Here is a 22,882-nt window from a genome sequence, read left to right as displayed (position 1 = left end):
ATTGTGCCGGTTGAGTTGTCACTATTTTCGGCCCACAGTTTGGGCTTGTTACTTACTGAGTTGGTTGTACTCACGCTACACCCTGCACCTCGTGTGCAGATCCAGGTACTTTTGGTTACGGCAGCTGCTGATTGAGGAGACGGGATCTCGGAGACTATCGAGGTAGCTGCATAGCGTTCGCATGCCTTCACCCTCCTTCCTTATCTTTAACTGTACTTCAGTTTTTATTCCCTAGACATTGTAGTAGACTGTATTCTGACATAGATGCTCATGTCCTCGGTGACACCCCGATTTTGGGATAGATTGTATTGTGTTGCGGGTTTATTTCGGTTCCAAAAAGGGGTTTCTTAAATATTAATTGTTTCCGCCTATATTTTTAAAAGTTGTTAATGTGTTGAGATAGTTGAGTAGTGGCTTGCCTAGTTCCACAATAGGTGCTATCACGACGATTGGTTTTTGGGTCGTGACAGTAGACATGCAAAGACATTAAGACAATCCCAACACAATCACACAACAATCTTCATACTTGTCTCATGGAACCATTACCAGTTGTTTGGCTAACCTGCCCAAAAATACTCTTAACATGGTGTGATACTATCGGGTTTGGGCTAAGATGAAGAGATAAATCTTGGATAGCGAAGCGAGGTTCGCTTTGCCAGACCGGAGCAGAAGAAATCAACTTCTCCAATCCGAATTAAGAGAAGCCAAACTCGCCCAACTCAACCCTATTTTCATATAAATATGATAGTTAGACACTACTTTGGAGGGAGAGAATACTTTGCGGAGGCAAGAACACGCTTGGAGCAAGGAGAATATTTCAACTTCACGTTATTTTCTCTTTCTTTCTAATTTTTTATTGTTATGAATTCTAGTGTTGTATTTTTACATACTAGCATGAGTAGCTAGTTTTTGATCTAGGGTTTTGATGGAACCTTTTGGAGGATGAATTCTTGTTATGTTTTTATATAATTGAGCCTTCAAATTTCTCTACTTGCTCAACTACGTACTTATTTTAGTTTATTGAAGAGCTCTCAATCGATTGTCCCTACTTATTATGTATTGCTTGGAAAATGGTACATATTTAGGTAGTTGTTAAACAATATCACTCCTAACGTATATGAGGAATCAATACGGAGGTTTAAAGGTGGGATTAAGAATAACAAAACTTTGGTGATCGTAGTGAGCGGTGAACTAGTGCCAGCTAGCGTCGTTCGAAAGAATACGTCTAGTAAATTGTGATAGATGCTCGGAAAAGAATTACGACACCTGAAGTACTCACAGTCGGTAGAAAATTCTTAGGAGAATTTATGGGAGACGTAGTTTGGAGGATTTTGACGATTGGGAAAATCGTAACCGTAGAACTTTCCAATCTTATCTCCAACCCTTAATCTTGCTAGTTGATAATTTTACTGCTTTTAGTATTTGCTAGTTAATTAGTTTAAAATAAAAATTACAATCTTTATAGTTAGAAAATTATTTGAACTTGTATTTTTTAGCAATATTGAACAGTTGTAACTCAACCTTAGTTCTCTGTGAAATTCGACTCCGGACTCTTAGAACCGATTATATTTGCAACGACCACTTAGTCCTTTTTATAAGTCATAATTGGGCGTCATCACCATTCATAATGTATGAGATCCCTTTCACCTTTAATTAGAGATTTTGAGTTTTGAGATAGAAGAAATTCACAATAAGTATGACCCGTAAATTCAAATTAAATGGACTAGTAAATTCCGCAAATGATTATAAAAAATGGAAAGAAATAGGTGGATTAGTGAACAATATGGTGGAAACATCTATGATTAATAATTTTGCTTCCATCAATCCTTTGCCAGAGCCACGTTTTCTCCTGCCTTTATTGCAAAAAGAATAAGAAATACACAGCTCAAAATTTAGAGTGTTGCCATTCCCTCCCCCAACTTGGCTACGAAAGATGACTGAAGCTCAGGCTCAGCGCGCTTGGAAATGCAACTGAGCCACCGTATGAAAGCTCCTCCTCGGCCGCTCTCCGTAGCCTTCGCGGTCAGTCAATAATTTATTTTGTGTAATAACCAAATTCTACATTGAAAAACTAATCTTTACCCAACTTTGTTTCTTTCATGTTTTCTTCGTATTCTCTTTCTATAGCATTGTCAACTTATTAATTATGGAATCTCAACCCTTAAATTTGGAAAGCGATGCAATAGAGTTCGATGTGGGTTCTGGTGAAGAAGAAGAAGAAGAAGACTACAAGCACAACTCATCTGGTTTGGATTCAGGAGAGCGGTGCTCTTCTTCCGACCTAGAACCCTATGAGGGCATGGAATTCGAATCTGAGCAGGCTGCTCGAATTTTCTACAATTCCTATGCACGCAGAGTCGGGTTTGGGACTCGGGTCAGTGCTTATCGACGTTCACGTCGCGATAACACTATTAGTAGCCGCCAATTCGTGTGTTCCAAAGAGGGTTTTAATCCTAGGCCTGATGAACAACACAAACCCAGGCGCCAGCGAATTGTCTCTAGGGTCGGTTGTAAGGCTCACTTGACTGTCAAAAAACAGGCTTCTGGCAAATGGGCTATTACTAAATTCGTCAAAGACCATAATCATGAGCTTGTACCCCCTGATCAAGTCCACTTGCTTCGATCACATAGGCATGTCTCTGGTCCTGCCCGCAGCTTGATTGATACCCTCCAAGCTGCTGGATTGGGTGCCACTCGCGTTATGTCTGTCTTAATTAAGCAATCTGGTGGCATTAATAATGTTGGTTTCACTAAATCTGATTGCCAGAATTATATGAACCAAACCAGGCAGAGGACTCTAGGTACTGGTGCTCACTATATCCTTGAATATTTGAAGCAGAAGCAGGCTGAAGATCCCGGTTTCTTTTATGTTGTTCAAGGTGGTCCATCGGGGAACATTTTTTGGGCCGACTCAACCTCCAGAATGAATTATTCTTATTTTGGAGATACTGTTACATTTGATACCACTTATAGGACTCACCGATTCCGGGTGCCTTTTGCCCCATTTATAGGAGTAAACCATCACTTTCAACCAGTTTTATTTGGCTGTGCCTTGCTTCTCAATGAATCTGAATCATCATTCATTTGGCTATTCCAAAATTGGCTTGCCGCAATGTCTGGTCGCCATCCTGTTTCTATAACTACAGACCACGATAGGATCATCAGGTCAGCAATTGCAGACGTATTTCCAGGCGCTCGTCACCGCTTTTGCAAATCTAATATTTTTAGACAAGTACAGGAGAGGCTGTCGCATTCACTCCAGTCATTTCCCCTTTTTGAAGCAGAATTCCAGAAATGTGTCAATTCGACTGAGACAATTGAGGAGTTTGAATTACGCTGGGAGTCCCTTCTTGGAAGATACAATCACAAGGATGACGAATGGCTTCACTCAATGTATGATGCTCGACAACACTGGGTTCCAGTTTACCTTCGAGATACATTCTTTGGGGAGACATCTATTGCTAAAACTAGTGACAGTACAAACTCATTCTTCGATGGATATATAGATGCATCAACTAACATTCACATCCTAATGACTCAGTATGAAAAAGCTACTGCCAGTAGACATGAGAAGGAGGTAAAGGCGGAGAATGACATCATAAACATTGCTCCTATATTGAAGACCCCATCTCCCATGGAAAAACAAGCAGCTAATGTTTATACAAGGGAAATATTTTTGTTGTTTCAACGAGAATTAATGGAGACTCTCGCTTACCCTGCAACTGTAATTAATGATACAGGACCAGATGTAGTGTATCAAGTGGCAAAGTTTGGAGAGGACCATAAAGTTCATTATGTCCAATATAATGTTTTTGAGAAGAAAGGTAGCTGTAGTTGCCAATTATTTGACTTTTCAGGTATTCCATGTAAGCACATTTTAGCTGTTTTTAGAGTGAAAAATGTTCTGAGGCTTCCATCTCATTATATACTGAAACGTTGGACAAGAAAAGCCAAGAGCGAGGTAGTATTGGATGAAGACGATCTTGGATTGCCAAGTAGTCATAATGAGTCCTTCACTGCTCGTTTTGAAAAGTTAAGCCTAGAAGCAACTAAATATGTCAAAGAAGGAGTGGATTCGGAAAAGGTGTACCAAGTTTCTATGAATGCTCTACGTGAAGCTTCCAAGAAGGTTGCAGCTGCTATGTGCAGTACTCCAGCACCACCGCAGAATCTAGACATGAACAAAGCAAAGAAACTCAGCTTGAATGGAAATCAAGATGACTGTCGTGTCTCCTGCTTGGTGGTAATTTCTCTCTTTGAAAATTTTCAGCTCCACCAGAAATTAGTGGGATATTTTTTCTGCTGGTGTATATCATGCGTACTATTTCTGGGATTTTACTAGGTTGTTGTTGTTGTATATCATGCGTATTGTCTTCACTGCAAGTTTATATTGACTTTTTTTTTTTCTCCTTCTTGATGATTGAGCATTGTGATTGTGCAAGCTTTTGGTACCATGCGATTATTATTGTAGGTAACCTAGTTTCTGTTGGATCTGCATTATCACTCTGATGATCATTAGGACACATCGTCCATAATTCATATAGTTGACTACTGCTTGAGGTGTCATGCCGTCTACTCCCAATTAGAAAAGTAAAAGCATGGCTGTGAATGGATCCTCTTTGTTAATTCTGCTTCTATATGGAAAAGCTCAAATACGTGGTGCTATCAAATCTAATTGTATAGAAGTTGAAGTAAATCAGATCATTCGTCTTTCCTAGAAGTTTTAGCTAGATTGTTTGTGTAACTTTGTAATGTTGCTTTCTACACCGTAAGGGCTCGTTTGGTATGAGGGATAAGGAATAATTAATTCCCGAATTAAATTTAAGAAGAGTTTATCCCTTGTTTGGTTGGGAGAAAATTGCGGTATAATTAATTCCGGGATTAATTATCTCGGGATTGTAGTGTTCTTCTATCCCCATGGAAAGGTGGAATAACTAATCACGGGATAACTATTCCCGAGATAATTAATCCTTGGATAACTTCTTTCCAACCAAACGACCCCTAACTTCCTTAAATTAGTTACCCCATTGTGAATCTGTGGCATTCGCTGCACCCAAAGGCATGACCTAGCAGTCGATAAAGTGTGAACTAAAATCATGGGAGAATAGGGTATGAATCCCAGAAGAAGCAAAAATTTTGGTGATGTCTTCCCATCTATCGAAGCCTTGGCGGACGGAGTTACTTTGTATTTGTACTAATGGAAGGGTGCATGTATCTCATGAAATAGCCAAGGTGCTAGCAAGTTGGTCTAACCACCATCCCTATTAAAAAAAAAAGGGGAACAGTGACATTCCCAAGATTTATTGCCTAGGAAAGGGGGGTGGGGGTGTCAGGGAGCAGGAAGGTTCTATCGGAAAACGACTAGTGGAAATTTGATAAAGATTGGGGGAGGTCAAAATTTTCTTATTTCTTAAAGATGTTATTTCGAACTTTGAAAAAATTAGGATGCAAAATCATGAAAAATAATACTTTTTTGGGGGGTGGGGTGGGGGGCCCTCAATCCGTCCACGTTGAGAATTTAAAGAGGTCAAAATGCTAACTAGGAAAACGAAATTGTCATTCTTTGTCCCTTTTCTTCCCCCCCCCCCCCCCCCAAAAAAAAGTAAAGGGAAATGAGTATTGTAAATTTAAGCTCCTTGAAAAACATTGTTTGTGCTTCAAATTCCAGGCTCGTGCCTTCCATAATAGTTGAACAACTTACTTAATTTCACTAGTTCTTTGTTGTTCGCTCTACATTCTTCTCTTTCTATTAGGATAATCAACTCTTTCTGTTGCTATATGTTACCATTGAGCTCTCAAGTCTTATGGCTCCTCGTAATGTGTTGTTCATAAGTCATCTGCTTGTGCTTGGTCTTCATCTTTCATTGTTCGTGTTATTTATTATGATCTGTTCGGTTTTTTTTTTCCTTAAAAAATCTCAGTTTGCAATTAAAGGGATGTTGAATCCGTCATAGCTGCTGACAAGGGACTCTAGGGCAGCCCGATGCACTAAGCTCCCGCTATGCACGGGGTCCGGGGAAGGGCCGGACCACAAGGGTCTATCGTACGCTGCCTTGCCCTGCATTTCTGCAAGAGGCTGTTTCCACGGTTCGAACTTGTGACCTCCTGGTCACATGGCAGCAACTTTACTGCTGACAAGGGACTCTAAGCGAATTATTTCTTTTGTCTCCGGGAGCCCATACGAAATGATTAATGAATTTAGCTTCTTGCGTCGTGACACCTTGTAGATATTCACTGGTCACATCTTCACATGCATTATTTTTATTTGGTGTTACTTGACCTTGAGAGGATTATTAAATCTGAATTTCCTTGAGTGTGAATTAGTCTAATGAATTAGCATTGTGAGTGTTTCAGAGTCTAGATGAAGTTTGTTTGCCATTTCTTTGTCCTCTCCTATATACTATGGTAGAATTTTATCTTCTCATATCTATCTGGGAGGAAGAGCTATGTTAAGATGATTTTTTTTTTGGGGTAAGTTGGGTGTTTTTGGATGCTGCTCTCTGATTCTATCACAAGGTACTACTTCCCCTAAACCCTAAAACCTGCTTTTACTGAAACCAATAGCAGCTGGCTATTACTTTTGTCTCCACACCTAAATCTTAGTTTAAGCTTTATAAATGGGGTGATTATCCCGAGTCAATCTTAGGTCGCTCATATATCTGCATTGCCTTGGCTCTTGAAGCCTTCTAACGCTGCCCACCCTTTTTCTTTTCCTCCCACAACCCTCCCTGCTAATGTTGATCCTTTGCCATCCTATTCTTGCTCACCATGTATGGTCATATTCATCTTTTGCTCTCCTTTTCAGCAGTCCTATAAACTTGCTCTTCTTCCTTTTTATGTTTTAATTTTCTTTTCTGTATTACTTCTATTTATTTAAATTGTACTCTAATCTCTTGTATTACAGCCAAGGAGGAATTCTAATCAGGTTTATGTGAAACTAATGCTAGCATTTAGCACCGAAGTTTTGTCCAGTTATATGCCCAAGTCACTCCTATGATTTTTTACGAACATTAAAATTTGCGTTAGTCTTAGCAATTTTACTGCATGATTCCTGGGGACTGGATCTGATCTATGGCTTTAGAAAGGAAATCCTGCCAGCCCCTTCACCCCAAGTCAAGAAACAGCCATATCGTGGATGTGACCCATGAATATCTTATAACTCGATATCATGGTTGGAATAGCTTTTTCTTCAGCACAATGGCCTGCTGCTGGTACTGTTGTTGTAGTGTGTTTTTTCTGTTTCCTTCTTTTTTTCTTTTTTCGGCGTGGGAGAAGTATGTTGATCAATCATAAATTCAGAGTACAACAAGGAGATCATTTCACAAATAGATAGACTTGAGACAGTGAGCTCGAATTTTAATTCACATTGTTGGGCAACTAGGTTTCCTTAGTAGAAGTTCAACTTATTAGTTTTCTGATGCTCTTTTAACTATTCATGCGTCAATGATTTCAGTGTGCAACTGACACAATATGCATTTTTTGTACCTTTTCATGAATATGATTCATAGGTTAAGAAGGAGATTGTTTGACTAGTAGAACTGCTTGAGACTGTGGGCTCTAATTTTCACTCACATTGTCGGGAGACTAGCTTTCCTAATAGAAGTTCAACATATAGTTCTCTGATGCGCTTTTAACCAGTGCAACTGACACAATATGCATTTGTTGTACCTTTTGTAGAGTCAAGATGAGAAAATTCAGGAATTAACGACTGCTGTGGTAAATGCAACTGAGATATGTGAAGCTTATCGAGCAAAACTGTTGAGTATATTGAGGGAAATGGAGGAGCAGAAGCTGAGAATATCTTTGAAGGTACAAAGTATGAGGCTTAATCAAATGACTTGAACTATAGAAGGCACTTCAAATTCTTTTTATATATACACTACCGTCGGAGAAACTTGTGACTCCCAAGTATACCGAGCACTTTTTGCCTCTCAGGATTGCATGTGTTATCGTCTTGCTATGGAGGAAGGATTACAATGCACCAGTTTCCGTCTATATGGTTGAATTAGATCTGATACGAGAGCTGTATTTAGGTAGGGGTAACTAGGCGTTGTAAGTGTATGAACTGCTTTTGTATCTGCTACGCGGCTTTTTGTTCTTTACAAGTGAGGTATTGATTAATGTCGAGGACTTGTGTTATGTATATACATCTAATGATATGTGCAGGCAGTAACACGGTATTTTCTGAATCCTTATGCAAGGAATCACAACAATAGTTCTTTCAACAAAGATGTGAACAAGGAGGGATTGATCGAGAAATATGAAGCTATCCAATTCAAGCCTGCTTGTAGGGGCTTGGGGTTTCAAATGCAAAGACTTAACACGGAGGATGTTACTTAGGAAAGCAAGAAATCGCATTCATCTTGTGCACTTTAGCTCTACTAAGTATAAATGCAGGTTGTTTTTCAAATAACCAGTAGGATAGGGAAAATACTTACCTCACCGGGTGTTTATACTAATCAACAAATACATGGAATGTGTCTGTTATACATACTTTTATATTGTCAACTAAATCTATCACCTAATCATGGTAAATTTAATGTGGTTTTGGTAAAAATGTCGAGCATGAGTAAATTTTTCCAATAGGATATGCGTTTTTATCCTGCCTCACTTTATAAGGAATAGCATTGTTTTTACTTCTTAACATGAGTCTGGACATCCAACTTATGGATTGGTGATAAAAGTGCACTATTGTTGGACAGGGATGAGTTTCACTTGTCAATAACCAGTAAGATGTGTAAAAAATTTGGTCCGCCGGATAAGGGAGGATAAGATGTGGGATTAAATTGATACCGTATTTGGTTGGCGGTATAAATTTATCCTGAGATAATTTATACCGCCAACCAAACACGATATAAATTTAATCTCGAACTTAATTCTGGATATCTCATCCTATCCTATCAAACTTGGGATTATTTTATCCCACCTCCCAGGTAGAAATTATACAGGATTATAATCCCGGGATAATATAGTCTGCATACCAAAGGATCCCTTTAATGTGTATTAACACCACTAGTTCAGCAAAATAAATGAATTTAGAAGGAAAAAAGAAGAAATGCGAAAAGGAAAATAGAGGAGAACTCAAAAGTAGGAGGGATTCGAAAAAACAGAGGGGCAGTAAAGGAATTAGAAATGAAAGTAAATCTCTCGTTTGAAATTCAAAAATACTGCCGTTGTGCGACGAGAAGACGGTTATGTTTTGTATACTAATATATAAAGGCCCATTGAGGCGCTCCGTCAAAGAAATCATTTACACAAAATTCAAAAACCATAAACAGAGCAGAGAGCGATTGAGAGAGAGAGAGAGAAATGGAGACTGTAAAAAAGAGTGCATCGGCAATGGAAGCATTCGAGAAGCTTGAGAAGGTAGGGGAAGGTACTTACGGAAAGGTGTACAGAGCGAGAGATAGGGTTACTGGCAAAATCGTAGCACTGAAGAAGACGAGGCTTCACGAGGACGAAGAAGGTGTTCCTCCCACTACTCTCCGCGAGATCTCTCTTCTGCGGATGCTCTCTAGGGATCCTCACATTGTCAAGTATGTATACCCTCACTCGCATTTCTCTATTCTCTGCCTAGGGTTTGTTAGTTTTACCTAATTGCTTGAAATTTCTTTTGCAAATTTGTTTCTCTGCGATTAGGCATTATCTCTATTTCAATTAATCTGTCCTTTTCACTTTAGTTTTGTAATTTGTTATTGACGTTTGATATCTGTATCTTGTAAATCAGACTGATGGATGTTAAACAAGGCCAGAACAAAGAAGGAAAGACGGTTCTCTACTTGGTCTTTGAGTACATGGATACTGATGTCAAGAAATTTATTCGTAGTTTCCGCGCAAATGGAGAAAACATTCCCCCTAAAACTGTCAAGGTTTGTAGTCCGAATGTTTAGAGCGATATGCTACTACTGCCTCATTTATTACTCTGCAATTTAACAAGTAATTGATAAGTCTGTTCTCTTTGAAATAGAGCTTGATGTACCAACTGTGCAAAGGAGTTGCTTTCTGCCATGGTCATGGCGTGTTACACAGGTAAAACCACTGCTGTACCTTACACACAAGTCATAAGAATGCCTATTTTCATGGTTTGTTAGTCACCTCTTTAATTGTTCGACACTTGTTGCTGCAGGGATCTGAAACCACACAATCTTCTGATGGACCGTAAGACGAATGTGCTCAAATTAGCAGATTTTGGACTTGGCAGAGCTTATACTCTGCCCATCAAGAAGTACACGCATGAGGTACTTTTGCTATTCTGCGGCAGCAGCTTTCATCATTTATGTATGGCTTGTTTAAATCACTGTGTGTTCCTTTTTCTTCAGATATTAACCCTATGGTATAGAGCCCCTGAGGTTCTTCTTGGAGCTACTCATTACTCCACAGCAGTTGACATGTGGTCTGTTGGTTGTATCTTTGGTAAAATTCCTGTTCATCCTTTGTCTTCCGAATGGTCTTTTCTTCCTTTTGGGTTGTGTAATATGCTAACATGGAGTGTGGTTTGCTTTTAACCTCAGCTGAACTGGTCACAAAACAAGCCCTCTTCCCAGGAGACTCTGAGCTGCAACAACTGCTTCACATTTTCAGGTTTGGAGCTAATAGTCACCTGCTTTGAGCTCTTTTCCTCACCTGTTCCACTATTCTAATCTTGACAGTAACTGGGTTGCAGATTGCTAGGTACTCCTAATGAAGAACTCTGGCCCGGGGTGAGCAAGCTAGTAAACTGGCATGAATACCCCCAATGGAACCCCCAGCCACTCTCAACTGCTGTCCCTGGTCTAGATGAAGATGGGCTCCACCTTCTAACTGTAAGTGTTTGACTTTTTGAGGACTTCTCTGGCTTAACTAACCTGTTAGAATGAGCGCATGATTTATGGTTTGGCAACATATGTGCTTGCAGGAGATGTTGCATTATGAGCCAGCTAAGAGGATTTCAGCAAAGAAAGCTATGGAACATCCCTATTTCGATGATTTGGACAAAACTCCTCTCTGAAGTCCCGCTCATGACCCATCTGTTGAAAAATTGCAAATTTCTCATCACCGGAGATCAACAAACCCATCTAACCCCTCATCGCAAGCTTTTATTGCTTTTCTCAAGCATCTTTTAATAGTATCAATTAGTATGACTAGCTTCACCTAAAAACTTTGTCTTTCTATATCAATTGGATCAGTGTAGCACAATTATGTGGAATGATAGATTTTGCTATCGAATTGCTTGAAGTGTTTTAGCTGCATATTATCTCCAAAGTTTAAGTATCTCCGTCCCTGCTTTTTTTTTTTTTTCCCTTCTTTGATTATCTCTAATAGTGCCTTGTTCTGCTGAAAGCAACTGCAATATTAGAGCCACAGTACAAGAATGTCTTCTCTACTCCAATAGTGTTATTATGACTATATGACAACGAAAACATGGTTATAACTTTAAATTCCAGTTTTTGCGAATTTTGGTTTGTTATGAGTCTGTGATTTCGACAAAATAGAACATTGCACATGCCATGTAAACTTGAATAGGTCTGATATAAAAATGAAGTCAAGCTACAAGCCACATGAAGAATGTAGTCCACAGAGTAAGTGATACTGAAGCCAATGCATAAGCCCAAAACATAATTACTGAACACTCGCTCTCACCAGCTCCAAATAACTGTGTTATGGTTCCTGCCAAGTGAAACAAGAAACTGTGTCATCCCATATAGAACCTTTGTATGTAGCATTCATATTTGAAATAACAATTTGCAAGTGCCTAACTGGGAGAATCATGATAGTGTAAAGCTTTGAAATAGCAATTTCTTAAAATAGATATGAGTCTATTTAATGCTGCTGAGCTAACAGAGAGGGATCTCTGAATTTCTGAAACTGTGGTCAGGCAAAAAAGTTAAGAAACATGAAATCAATAGGACAGATAAACAAGTAGAAATTTTCAACAAGAGCTGAACATAGTTGAATTGACTTACCAATATTCATTGCTGGTGGAAGTGCAAATTGAAGTAGAAGAACAAATTGATATAACGGATCATGTTGCACCAAGCCCAAGTGAATAGCTCCTTTGACTACAGCAATACCTATCAGAGGCAGGGCAATATATCTGACACCAATAATGCCAACCAGCAGGGATTTCTGAATTCCTGAACCCGTCAAACCCTTCAAAAGGTTACCTCCCATGATCAGCGTTAGAAGTGGGATGGCTCCATCCCTGCAATCATTTGAATAAGTCTAAGATGCTACACACTCGGTGCGCGATCAAGCAGCACAAGTTTTGACAACTTGGTAGACACATATAGTATTAGATACTAGCTAGCAACTGCAGACTACTCCAATCTAATGTCGCCATTCGCTAAAATATGATCTTGTGACATATCAGTATACTTTACTATCTGCAGCTAGGGCAGCCCGGTGCACTAAGCTCCCGCTAAGCGCGGGGTTCAGGGAAGGGCTGGATCACAAGGGTCTATTGTACGCAGTTTTACCTTACATTTCTGCAAGAAGTTGTTTCCACGACTATCTGCAGCTAGAAACCATATATATATGGCTCTGCGTGAGGAGTAAGGACATTCTAAAGCCATTGCATCGCATAAAGGTGCTCTCAAGATATAGCAGTTTATTTCTTCATTATTCTCAAAAAACGAACCAAATGTTGTGGTCTATTCAAAGAGACTAGGAGATGTGTCATACCCAAGTAAAATAGCTGTATCTTCGATCACATGAAGAGGTGCTACATCACCAATCATCAGCTTTCTTATCTGAGGTATTAGTCCAACTATAAAACCTGCAAGCTGTAAAAAAATTGACCACTGGTCAGTGAACTGGTGCACAGTTGAAGAGCGAGCCCACAAATTTGCGAAGTTATTCAGCAAATAGATACTGTGACTGCTAAGATCTAGAGGATCTATAAAATGCTAAAATAAAGTAGGCTGCTTATCCCCAAAAAAGGAAAACAAAAGAAAAGCCTTAACCTAAATTCATGAATCTCATTGTGGTTTCTGAACCACGTATTGACAGATGATATCAATGAACTACTCCAATGAGGTGTATGCATGCTCATGCTGCTACAGATGCCTATCATAATTAGAGATTTTTAGAACCTAGAACACATTGGAAACCACCCTACGAATTACAAACAAAGAACTAGCATTAATGGTTGCTAATATACAACCTCTCATAAGAAGAATTCCTTAAGGACAGAAAAAATTAAGAAAGCCATTTTTCAGGGTGGACAGGTTTAAGACGTGCCTTGCTATTACTCCTTAAAAAATAGGTTTGAGGTTTTATGTCATTGATAAATAGCAACTGCATGACGAAAGAGTTTCAGCATATCTTCCTTTTAGCCTAACGTATTAGAAGCGCTAAAGTAGAATTAGGAGAATTGTGCAATACAAACAAGTTCAGAAAAAGGAATAACAATAGAATTGTACCGCTCCAGTGGTAGAAGGGGCTAATAACCTCTTCAGGTTGATCTTTCTCGAAATAATCTCCATGTACTGCTTAAATTTAGTCCCAGGCTGCATCTGTTAACAAAATTCAAACACCAATATAAAATTTGATGCATAATTGTGTTTATTAACTTAGAGAAAGAAAATTAAAAACGGTGCATAAATAGAGAGCATCTTCATGTCTTGCGAAAATTTAACATCGAGCAAATTGATGTGATAACTTTTAACACAAAATAAGTGAAATCTTGAATGGATATGTGTGAAAGTGAAATTCAGCTGGAATCCATTCTTAGAACACAACTAATCAAACATGAAACCAGAGTGAATCACCTAAAACTCAAAACCGAGGTTACCTAGTACAGCGTAATCTCAGCAGAAACGCAGCGTAATCTCAGAAGAAAGCAGAACATTAATGTTGCATAACGTAATGTGTTAAAGCTCATGTGATGACTCCTTCACAACAATTTCTGGCTATAAGGTTAACCCTATCTCACCCTCTCCATTTACCAGTCCTAGAGGGCCTCTCTTTCATGTTATTCATATGCATCAGCTCAGTTTTCCTATGTAACATCTTTCCTCTCACTTGCTAATTACTCCCCTCCATCCCAATTTATGTGATGGTACTTCCTTTTTAGTTTGTCCAGAAAGAATGACACATTTCGATTTTAGAAACAATCTAACTTTAAACTTCCCATTTTACTATTAATGATCCATAGCCACACACAAATATACTTATTTTAGACCACAAGTTCCAAAAGTATTTTTTTTGTTTCTTAAACTTCGTGCCCCGTCAAACATCATTACATAAATTGGGACGGAGGGAGTAGTTTTTTCCTGCGTCTGTGGGGTGGGGGGAAGGAGTGGAAAAGGACTTCAATTGCTGTATAGCTTGGAGCATCCTAGATTGAAATGTGGATCAATAATTAACCTGAGTTTTGTGATCAAATCTAGTGGAAGGCAGCTCAAGCTGTTCAGGTGGGGACTCGGATCCATTGAAGGCCTTCGATGGAAGTAGTGATTCTGTTGATGTCCCAAGTTGCGATATAGAGCTTTCTCTCGGAGATCTACTGGCGGAGGAATCATTAATCTCAACTTCCTTTGAGCTCTTACTTGACGATATTCTCACGATATTATAAACATAAGACCACAGGTAAATCGCCCCTACCTGAAAAAGAACAGTCACCGGGAAAGCATTAGATTTTCCTCGCATGCCAAAAAGGGAATTATTATGGTCATCATTTTAATGTTGGATACCCTTCCAATCATGCAATAAAATCCTTGTGAAACCAACAAAAGTAGTTAAGAGACACATACCGCCATCGAAAGCGAAGCATAGCCCATTCCATATGTGTGACAAACACCAGGATCCCCGAAAGGGCTCCCTTTCTCTTTACAAACGGCTGGAATGATAATGAGAAGCATGTTGCCCAAGTTTCCTGTCCGTGAAAAGGAAAAATCATTATTTTTGATAACTTGGATACTACTCATCGTGCAAGAGAGCTCTGTTGCATCTTTTATTCATCCTATTTCTACAAGAATTACTTGTTACTTGAAATAAGCTAGTTGATTTCTTCCTTTGTCTCAATTTTAGTTCTGGGATACTCGAAAGTTCTTATGCATGTCCTATAAAATCCATTAACACCTCCTGGCCGTTTCCTTTTTTTTAAATACTCAGATTATGATCTGAACAGAAGAAAGCATTGAAATGCACCAATAGATCAACACAACGACCAGGAACACTTTTATAGGCATACAGATTAACTTCCTTTTGTTGAATATTTCTCATTTCACCAGGACTCAAAATGTGCTTTTACCTAAAGAAAAAATCTACCTACATTATATATTGCACAGGAACCAGGGACATCTATAATCTACCTACTGTCTCGATTCGAGGTAAAGTTATTTTGCCTATCACGTTGGTTCTACAGGTATGTGAAACATAATCGATTTGCTTGGCCTTCCATCACCAACATCTCTCTGGTGAAATTTGAATGATCTCCAATTCCTTTCTCTACTTAAAAAGGTAAAATGGTATCACTTCCAAAGCAAACTCTCCAACCAACACACCTTTTAGACAGAGCAATTCATATAAGATCTCGAGAGACTTATTCTTATCTGAATTGCAGAGTGGCAGCATCATTAGGCTAGTCATACTATGTTGTATATTTACTTTAACCTTGATGAGGAAATTGATATCAATTGAGTTGATACAGTACAAAAGAGATTCTCATAACTTCGAATGGATTTGAGATCTTCATCACTGAGGTTCTTGCTGGTCTACATACCTGCAGCACAACAGCCAACAACCAGTCCACGTAGATGTTGAGGAGGCCTTGTAATTTGAATGACTGCCCAACCAAGAATTGAACCAATAATAAAGGTGAAGAGGATATTCAAAGGCATGAACCACCTACAATTGTGACAGAGTGAATAGGAGAGACTTTTTGAAGCACAGAGTGTTAAGTGAATTAAATGGACATGAGAACTCACAATTTTTTCATGCTTTCAGATGTGATTGTTTTGGCTAAGTTGCTGGAGACAAGGGCTGGATTGAATACAAAAAAGACGATCTGCTTGCAGGAGGTGCATCAGCATTACAAAACAAATTAGCACACCATATGAATGCTACCTCATTAACAAAAAGAAAAAGTAATAGAAGACACTTACCATCTGGGCTAAGGTTTCACTTAGACAGTCGATTGAGAAAAGGTAAATGGTAGTTTAGATAGTCTACGATTTGATACAATGAACAAATAACACAAGACCCACTTCTACCTATGAACTTGCAGATATTGATGTAGTTGGTGCAATCAGTGAGAACATTTGGAGCCTCTGTAACAAAAGCTATAGTTGTCCCATTTTTTGCACAGTGCTTTTTCTTAGAAGTATTTCATCCTGTCAGAGTACACTAAAAAGTTATAACTACTTCTGGAACTCTTTAAATTATTGTTCTATAAGTTAAACACTGCAGATTCCAGACCTTGTAACTTCAATGAACTTTCTCTATCTAAAATTGTTCAGATACTTTCCTAATCAAAGTCCTTGGAATCCTCATTAACATGCATATTCTACTACTTTAGACAAATCAAAATGAAACGTTCCAGAGTAATTCTAGGCTATGCTATTCACCAAAATCTCAGCCCACATTAAAATATTTTAGCTTCGCTTAAGTCCAATAAATCAAACTTTCTCTATCTATGTGATGTGCAATAAGTTATCAACAGTTAACATGAAGATATCACCAACAACATTCAGTTATTAATCAACTGCAGTTTCAGCGAGTTAAAATTTAGAAACCAGCAAGAAATTACTAAAAGCCTCGGATGTTATGCATGGTTCAACCAAAAAAATGTAGATGCAAGACTAAAGATTTATGAAAAGGGAGTATATTAAGTTAAAAATAAACGACAAAGTGTTTATCCTTCAAAAAAGAACAAAGGCGCGCCAAATGAAGATTGTGTCAATAATACTGCAGCCAGTACTAAAATTATCCAATGCAATTAACTACTTTGAAACACCACGTACGGTTACCCCATATTGTTTCCTTATGTTGCTAGAGGAGTGAACCCCAAGTTTCAAGATTTAAGTGAAACGACAAATGTAGCTTGAGACATAATCAATCAAACCATAAAAATGGAAGAGCATTTTCCCTAGTCACGTGAGTCCATATTAAGCTGGTCAAGTCAGTAAAGAAACATAAGCAGTCAATCAATCATCTTCTACCTTGAATTGGGGGACAAAGAATAGTTGAAATACTCATTTAGTAAGAATTAATGAATAGCGAAAGCCAAAAAAAAGTATAAGCTCACATTATTCAAATGTTTTCTTGCATCTTCTCCCAATAAGTCGATACGATCCAGAGCAAGTACTAATCCAAGTGCCGTAATCAAAAGCACTTTAAGGACCGGCATTGATGCAGCGATGAAGAGATCCAAAAGCCCCATCTCTTGTTGGAAAATTGTGAAATTACGGGCAGAGTATTTCAATTGAACCTCAATTCTATTCACACCAGAAAAAAAAAATCAAAACAAAAGGCAAAAGATATATAAAACATGTGAGGATGAATTAAAAAACAGGACAGAAAGCAAAAGTTAGCACGGCACATGTGAAAATGAAAAGAAACGTCAAAAAGGCAATGCAATGAAACAGTAAAGTCGCCGCCTTTTCGTAGTAATAAGATAAAAGAAACCAACTAGTGCTGAATGGGTGGTATAATTAGGCAAATTTTAATAGACACAAGGAAAAAATATTCGATTTTGAAAAGCAACCTCGAGATTCTTTGGACAATATTTGTGAATCAAAAACATCAACTGTCCTCTTTCCCTTTCTTTCAGTGTTCAATTTAGGTAGCGACGGAGGGGTAGAAGAGGGATATGGGAGGGGAGAAGAAATGATATACTCTATATACGACAAGTGGAAAGGAGGTGACTGTAGTTTCTGAAACGAGACAAATAAGGGAAGCAGTTGAAGAGATGAAATAAATGCACAAAAACGCATGCATTACGCTTACGTATATGTTACTAATGAGCTTTTGGAGCTGACGATGGCGGTGCACTAGAAATGCTATATCAGGTATGAGAAATTAAATGATAAATAGTGAATTCGTTTAAGCTTTGGTTACCAATTCGTTTGCCAGCTTCAATATTTATTTTTTGGTATTAGAATCGGAAGCAGGGAACTACCATATGAAGCAAATAGTTGTACTCTTTTTTGCTTCTCCTACCTCTCCTTAATTTTTACTTTTCCAAGAAATTACAATAGTAGGTATTAGTCACGTCATCAATGAGGACCCACGGCAAAGGCAAATTCTCAATTTAAATTTATAATTAACATTAAACTCATGATATTTTTAAAAATTATGGGTTTACATCGACTACTTATTATAATTTTGATGAATTTTACACATAAATTATGTTGTGTGCCAAAAGTATTGGGGTCATCGAGTTCAGATGAACCCGGCAACAATACGTTGCATCCGTAAAAATAGCACGGGTTAGCCAGTTTTCGGATCGGTAATTAAAAAATAGTCAGCGTTTGCAAAGTCATTGAAAAACAACCATTATTTTGCTACAGCACGAAAAGTTCCAGCATAATATACTGGAGATTGGTGCACATGTGTATGAACTTCCTCCAACACACGAAAAGTTCCAACACAATATACTTGAGATTGAATCACCTGTGTACGAACTTCCAACATATTATGCTGGAGCAATATATTATACTGAAATTTCAGTATATTATGTTGGAAGTCCAGTATATTATGCTGGAATATTTTTCAAATTTTGAACAGTATTTTCGTTCATATTTATCTTTACATGAAAAATAGATAAATTTCGATTACTTTTGAAATTGTGACTATTTTTCGATTATCATTTATAAATCTGACAATTTTTGAATTTCAACCGTTGATCCGCCTCTGCCCCACTGGCTTTCCTTTTTTTGTCCAACCTTTTTGCTGACGCCAGTGCTGTCGTCGCATAATTCGTTCCCTCTAGCTTCAACCAGTCATTAATCATTGGTAGAGGCGTGTTCCTTTTTTCTTATCAGTTCCATTTGACTGATATTGCTAATTTAAGTATGTTTTTCGCCAATAGAAAATAAGAGGGAAATTTCGACTTCAACAATGTCAAGTAATACTATGCATGTACATAGCGCTGTATTTATTTGCATTATATGACCAAATCCTTCATCATGAAAAAACGAACAATATATTTGCCCTACTGCCTGGCCGCCACCCTTTTTCTTTTTCGTTTTTTGGTTTCTCCTGCATTAGCCGCCAGTGGCAGAGGCGGATATAGAGTTACAGCATCGAGTTAATTGAACTCGGTATTTTTAACACGAAATATAATTTTATATATAAAAATTTACTAAAACTATAAAAAAATAATAGGTTTAATTTTAAAAATATAATGAGTTCATGTCAAACACCTTCAAAGTAGTAGTAGGTTTTATTTCTTTTTTGCATTTGTAACTTCTTTTTTGCTGATTTAGTATTTAAAATGAGACCCACAAATAATACATATCAAGTAATAAATAGTCTAACATATGATGTGTTGTACATGTCAACACAATTGATATACACACTCTACAGGATGTATTTATTAGTATTTATTCCGTCACGTTGGAGTGTTCACATGAAAAACTGTAAGTTTATGTATCTGGTTTGCAAACTGGTTGTCACGACCCCAAATTCCCTCCGTAGGATGTCGTGATGGCACCTAATCTCTAAAACTAGGTAAGCCTATCAATGCGGAATAACAATAGAAATCTGAAATAAATAATCTTCAAATTCACATAATTACAACTCCCAAAACCCGGTAGAAATAAGTCACAAGCTTCTAAGAATTTATCCTCAATGTTTCTATATATATCAGGGTCTAAGAAAAATAAGGAAGCAACATAATAATCATAGAAGAGGACTCCGGAGTTTGCGGACGCTGGCAAATATACCTTGAAATCTCCGTACACAGGTAGCTTACTAATGTATGGACTGGTAGGATGTACCTGGATCTGCACAAAAAGATGTGCAGAAGCGTAGTATGAGTACACTACAACAGTACCCAGTAAGTGCCAATCCTAACCTTGGTAGAGTAGTGACGAGGTCAGGCCAAGCCCTACTAGTATAATAAAAGACAAGGTTAAATGTTTAACAATATAATAAAAATAAAATGACAATGGAAATGAATCAAGTAAGTAGTATGTCACCAATTAACTACGTAAAATAATGGCAAATAATACCTCGTGGAAACAAAACAGAATTCTTTTTTAACTTTAAGAAAATCACAACAATAATCAAAGGCAACTGCGGCCATAAATCAATATCAACAAGGGCACTCCCGAGTTACCCCCTCGTAGTCCCAAATCATAAATAAATTCACAATATCTCATTTCCTTATATCACCGCGGGATCCTTCACATTTAATTTTAAAGAAAAATATTTTTCCCAAAATAGCATCCCGCGTTTTAGCCACCCTTGTCACGCCGCATGACTTCTAGTAGTTCCCCTACTAGCCAAGCGTATCAAGCCACCCTTATCTCACCGCATGCGTTTTAACACCCACATCTTATACCACCGCATACGTATCAATATCACAATATATCACAATTTGCACCTCAAGTGCCCAAATAATTTAATTTGCCAAAATAAACAACATCAATAATTTTTCCACAACATGGAGCTCACGGCTCAATCACAATGAGTACAAAATCTCACAAAATATTCGGGAATAAATAACTCAGCAAAATAATATTTACAAAATTTTAATACGTTGCCTCAGTTCCAAATATAAAATATCAAATAATTCATATTAATAATATTTAAATTAAAGAAATTCCACCTTCAAATAATGCACAGAATAAAAGAAACCAAGTTTCAGCTAAACAGGTAAAAACAATTAGCAGGAGAAGGTCAAGCAAATTTAAAGTATATAAATCAGATCAATGATGGAGAATATAACAAGATTTAATAATTTAATTAATATGCAACATTGATCTACACAATTTAAAAACATAATCTTTCACATTTAGCCCGTGTACACACTCGTCACCTCGTATACACGACTTTCATCACATTACAATTATCACAGCAATACCAATCCTAGGGGAAATTTTTTCCACACAAGGTTAGACAAGTCACTTACCTCGACTTGCTCCAATTTAATCAAGTAGTATGCCTTTTCCTCGATTTTTCGACTTCAATCGACTCGAATCTAGTCATAATTAATTCGATACAGTCAACAAAAATTATAGAATTAATTCCATAAGAAAATACTACACTTTTCAATAAAAATCCGAAATTAACTCAAAAATCGCATGTGGGGCTCACGTCTCGGAATCCGGCAAATATTATGAAATATGAACGCCCATTCAACCACGAGTCTAACCATACTAAAATGACTAAAATCCGACTTCAACTCGACCTCCAAATCTTCAAATCTTATTTTCAAATCCCTAAGTTCAAATCTCCGATTTACACCTCAAAAATATGTAATCTAGTCGGATTATTCGATGATAATTCAATATTATGGAGTAGAAATGATCACGAGGGACTTACCTTAAGTTTCTCCGTGAATTCTCTCTGAAAAATCGCCCAAAATCGTGTTAAAAATGTCCAAAATGACAAAAATGTTGGAACCCCTCTGTTATATAATCTGGTCAGTGCTTTCGCACCTGCGATGCACGTGACCGCATCTGCGCTTTCGCAGATGCGAAGAACTCCCTCGCTTCTGCGACTAGCTTCGCTTCTGCGATCCCTTGTCTACATTTGCGGTCCCGCAGATGCAGTATTTTCCTTTGCACATGCGGCCACTGCTCCACTCTTCCTTTTACGCTTTTGCGCTCTCACGCTCGCACCTACGAGCCAAATTCCGCAGGTGCGCTTGCATCAGCAGGCAGCAGCAAGTTTCAATTGTTCTAAGTCCAAATTTGATCCGTTAACCATCTGGAACTCACCTGAGGCCCCCGGGACCTCAACCAAACATACCAACAAGTCCTAAAATATCATACGAACTTAGTCGAATCCTCAAATCACATCAAATAACGTTAAAATCACAAATCACACCCCAATTCAAGCTTAATGAAACTTAAGAATTTTCAACTTCTACATTCGATGCCGAAACCTATCAAATCAAGTCCGACTGGCCTCAAATTTTGCACACAAGTCATAAATGATATAACGGAGCTATGAAAATTTTCAGAACTGTATTCCGATCCCGATATCAAAAAGTTAACTCCTCGGTCAAACTTCCAAACTTAAATTTCCTACTTTAGCCATTTCAAGCCTAATTTAACTACGGACTTCCAAATAAAATTCCGGACACACTCCTAAGCTCAAAATCACCATACAGAGCTGTTGGAATTATCAAAATTTTATTCCGGGGTCGTTTGGACATAAGTCGGCATCCAGTCACTATTTAAACTTAAGCTTTAAAACTTGAAACTAAGTGTTCCAATTCATTCCAAAACCTCACCGGACCTAAACCAATTACTCCAGCAAGTCATATATCAGTTATAAAGTACAGAATGAGCAATAAATAGGGGAATGGGGCTACAACTTTTAAAACGACTGGCCGGGTCGTTATATCCTCCCCCTCTTAAAACAATCGTTCGTCCTCGAACGAGCATAGAGACATACCTGAAGTGGTGAAAAGATGAGGATAATGGCTGCGCATATCCTGCTCGGTCTCCCAAGTCGCCTCCTCGACCGGATGACCCCTCCACTGAACCTTCACGGAAGAAATGTTCTTTGACCTCAGCTTTCGAACCTGCCTTTCTAAAATAGCCATTGGTTCCTCAACATAAGATAGATCCTTGTCCAACCGAACTGAACTGAAGTCTAACACATGAGACGGATCGCCGTGATACTTCTGGAGCATAGAAACATGGAATACCGGATGAAATGCAGAGAGACTAGCTGGTAGTGCAAGTCTGTAAGCCACCTCTCTAACTCTCTCAAGAATCTCAAA

The 22,882-nt window shown here is 38.1% G+C and overlaps 3 protein-coding genes across 7 annotated transcripts; 2 read left to right on the top strand and 1 right to left on the bottom strand.

Moving 5' to 3' along the window:
* The first annotated feature begins 1,817 nt into the window (after positions 1-1,817).
* LOC104088868 (protein FAR1-RELATED SEQUENCE 5-like) lies at positions 1,818-8,229 on the top strand. The gene is made up of 3 exons (XM_070200311.1): positions 1,818-2,022; positions 2,128-4,243; positions 7,678-8,229. Exons 2-3 carry the CDS (start codon positions 2,147-2,149, stop codon positions 7,840-7,842), a joined length of 2,262 nt encoding a protein of 753 aa, XP_070056412.1. The 5' UTR covers positions 1,818-2,022; positions 2,128-2,146; the 3' UTR covers positions 7,843-8,229.
* Positions 8,230-9,027: 798 nt separating this feature from the next.
* LOC104088978 (cell division control protein 2 homolog D) lies at positions 9,028-11,228 on the top strand. The gene is made up of 8 exons (XM_009593803.4): positions 9,028-9,536; positions 9,728-9,869; positions 9,968-10,029; positions 10,127-10,238; positions 10,320-10,413; positions 10,512-10,581; positions 10,664-10,802; positions 10,895-11,228. Exons 1-8 carry the CDS (start codon positions 9,310-9,312, stop codon positions 10,985-10,987), a joined length of 939 nt encoding a protein of 312 aa, XP_009592098.1. The 5' UTR covers positions 9,028-9,309; the 3' UTR covers positions 10,988-11,228.
* A 261-nt stretch (positions 11,229-11,489) lies between these two features.
* LOC104089054 (protein PIN-LIKES 3-like) lies at positions 11,490-18,169 on the bottom strand. Of its 5 annotated transcripts, none has more exons than XM_009594032.4 (10): positions 18,040-18,169; positions 17,228-17,417; positions 15,909-15,988; positions 15,704-15,828; positions 14,733-14,854; positions 14,347-14,583; positions 13,401-13,493; positions 12,661-12,761; positions 11,943-12,181; positions 11,490-11,646 (listed from the first exon to the last, which is right to left on the bottom strand). In XM_009594032.4, exons 2-10 carry the CDS (start codon positions 17,360-17,362, stop codon positions 11,522-11,524), a joined length of 1,257 nt encoding a protein of 418 aa, XP_009592327.1. In that variant the 5' UTR covers positions 17,363-17,417; positions 18,040-18,169; the 3' UTR covers positions 11,490-11,521. The 5 variants fall into 5 exon arrangements, with proteins under 5 accessions (XP_009592327.1, XP_009592265.1, XP_009592191.1 ...); XM_009593970.4 differs by lacking the exon at positions 18,040-18,169 and adding an exon at positions 17,929-18,018; XM_009593896.4 differs by lacking the exon at positions 18,040-18,169 and adding an exon at positions 17,687-17,899.
* Positions 18,170-22,882: the final 4,713 nt, after the last annotated feature.

The sequence above is a fragment of the Nicotiana tomentosiformis genome, chromosome 4, assembly GCF_000390325.3.
Source record: "Nicotiana tomentosiformis chromosome 4, ASM39032v3, whole genome shotgun sequence".
NCBI lineage: Eukaryota > Viridiplantae > Streptophyta > Magnoliopsida > Solanales > Solanaceae > Nicotiana > Nicotiana tomentosiformis.
Note: the sequence above shows the minus strand (reverse complement) of the source record. Positions and strands in the feature narration are given on the sequence as shown.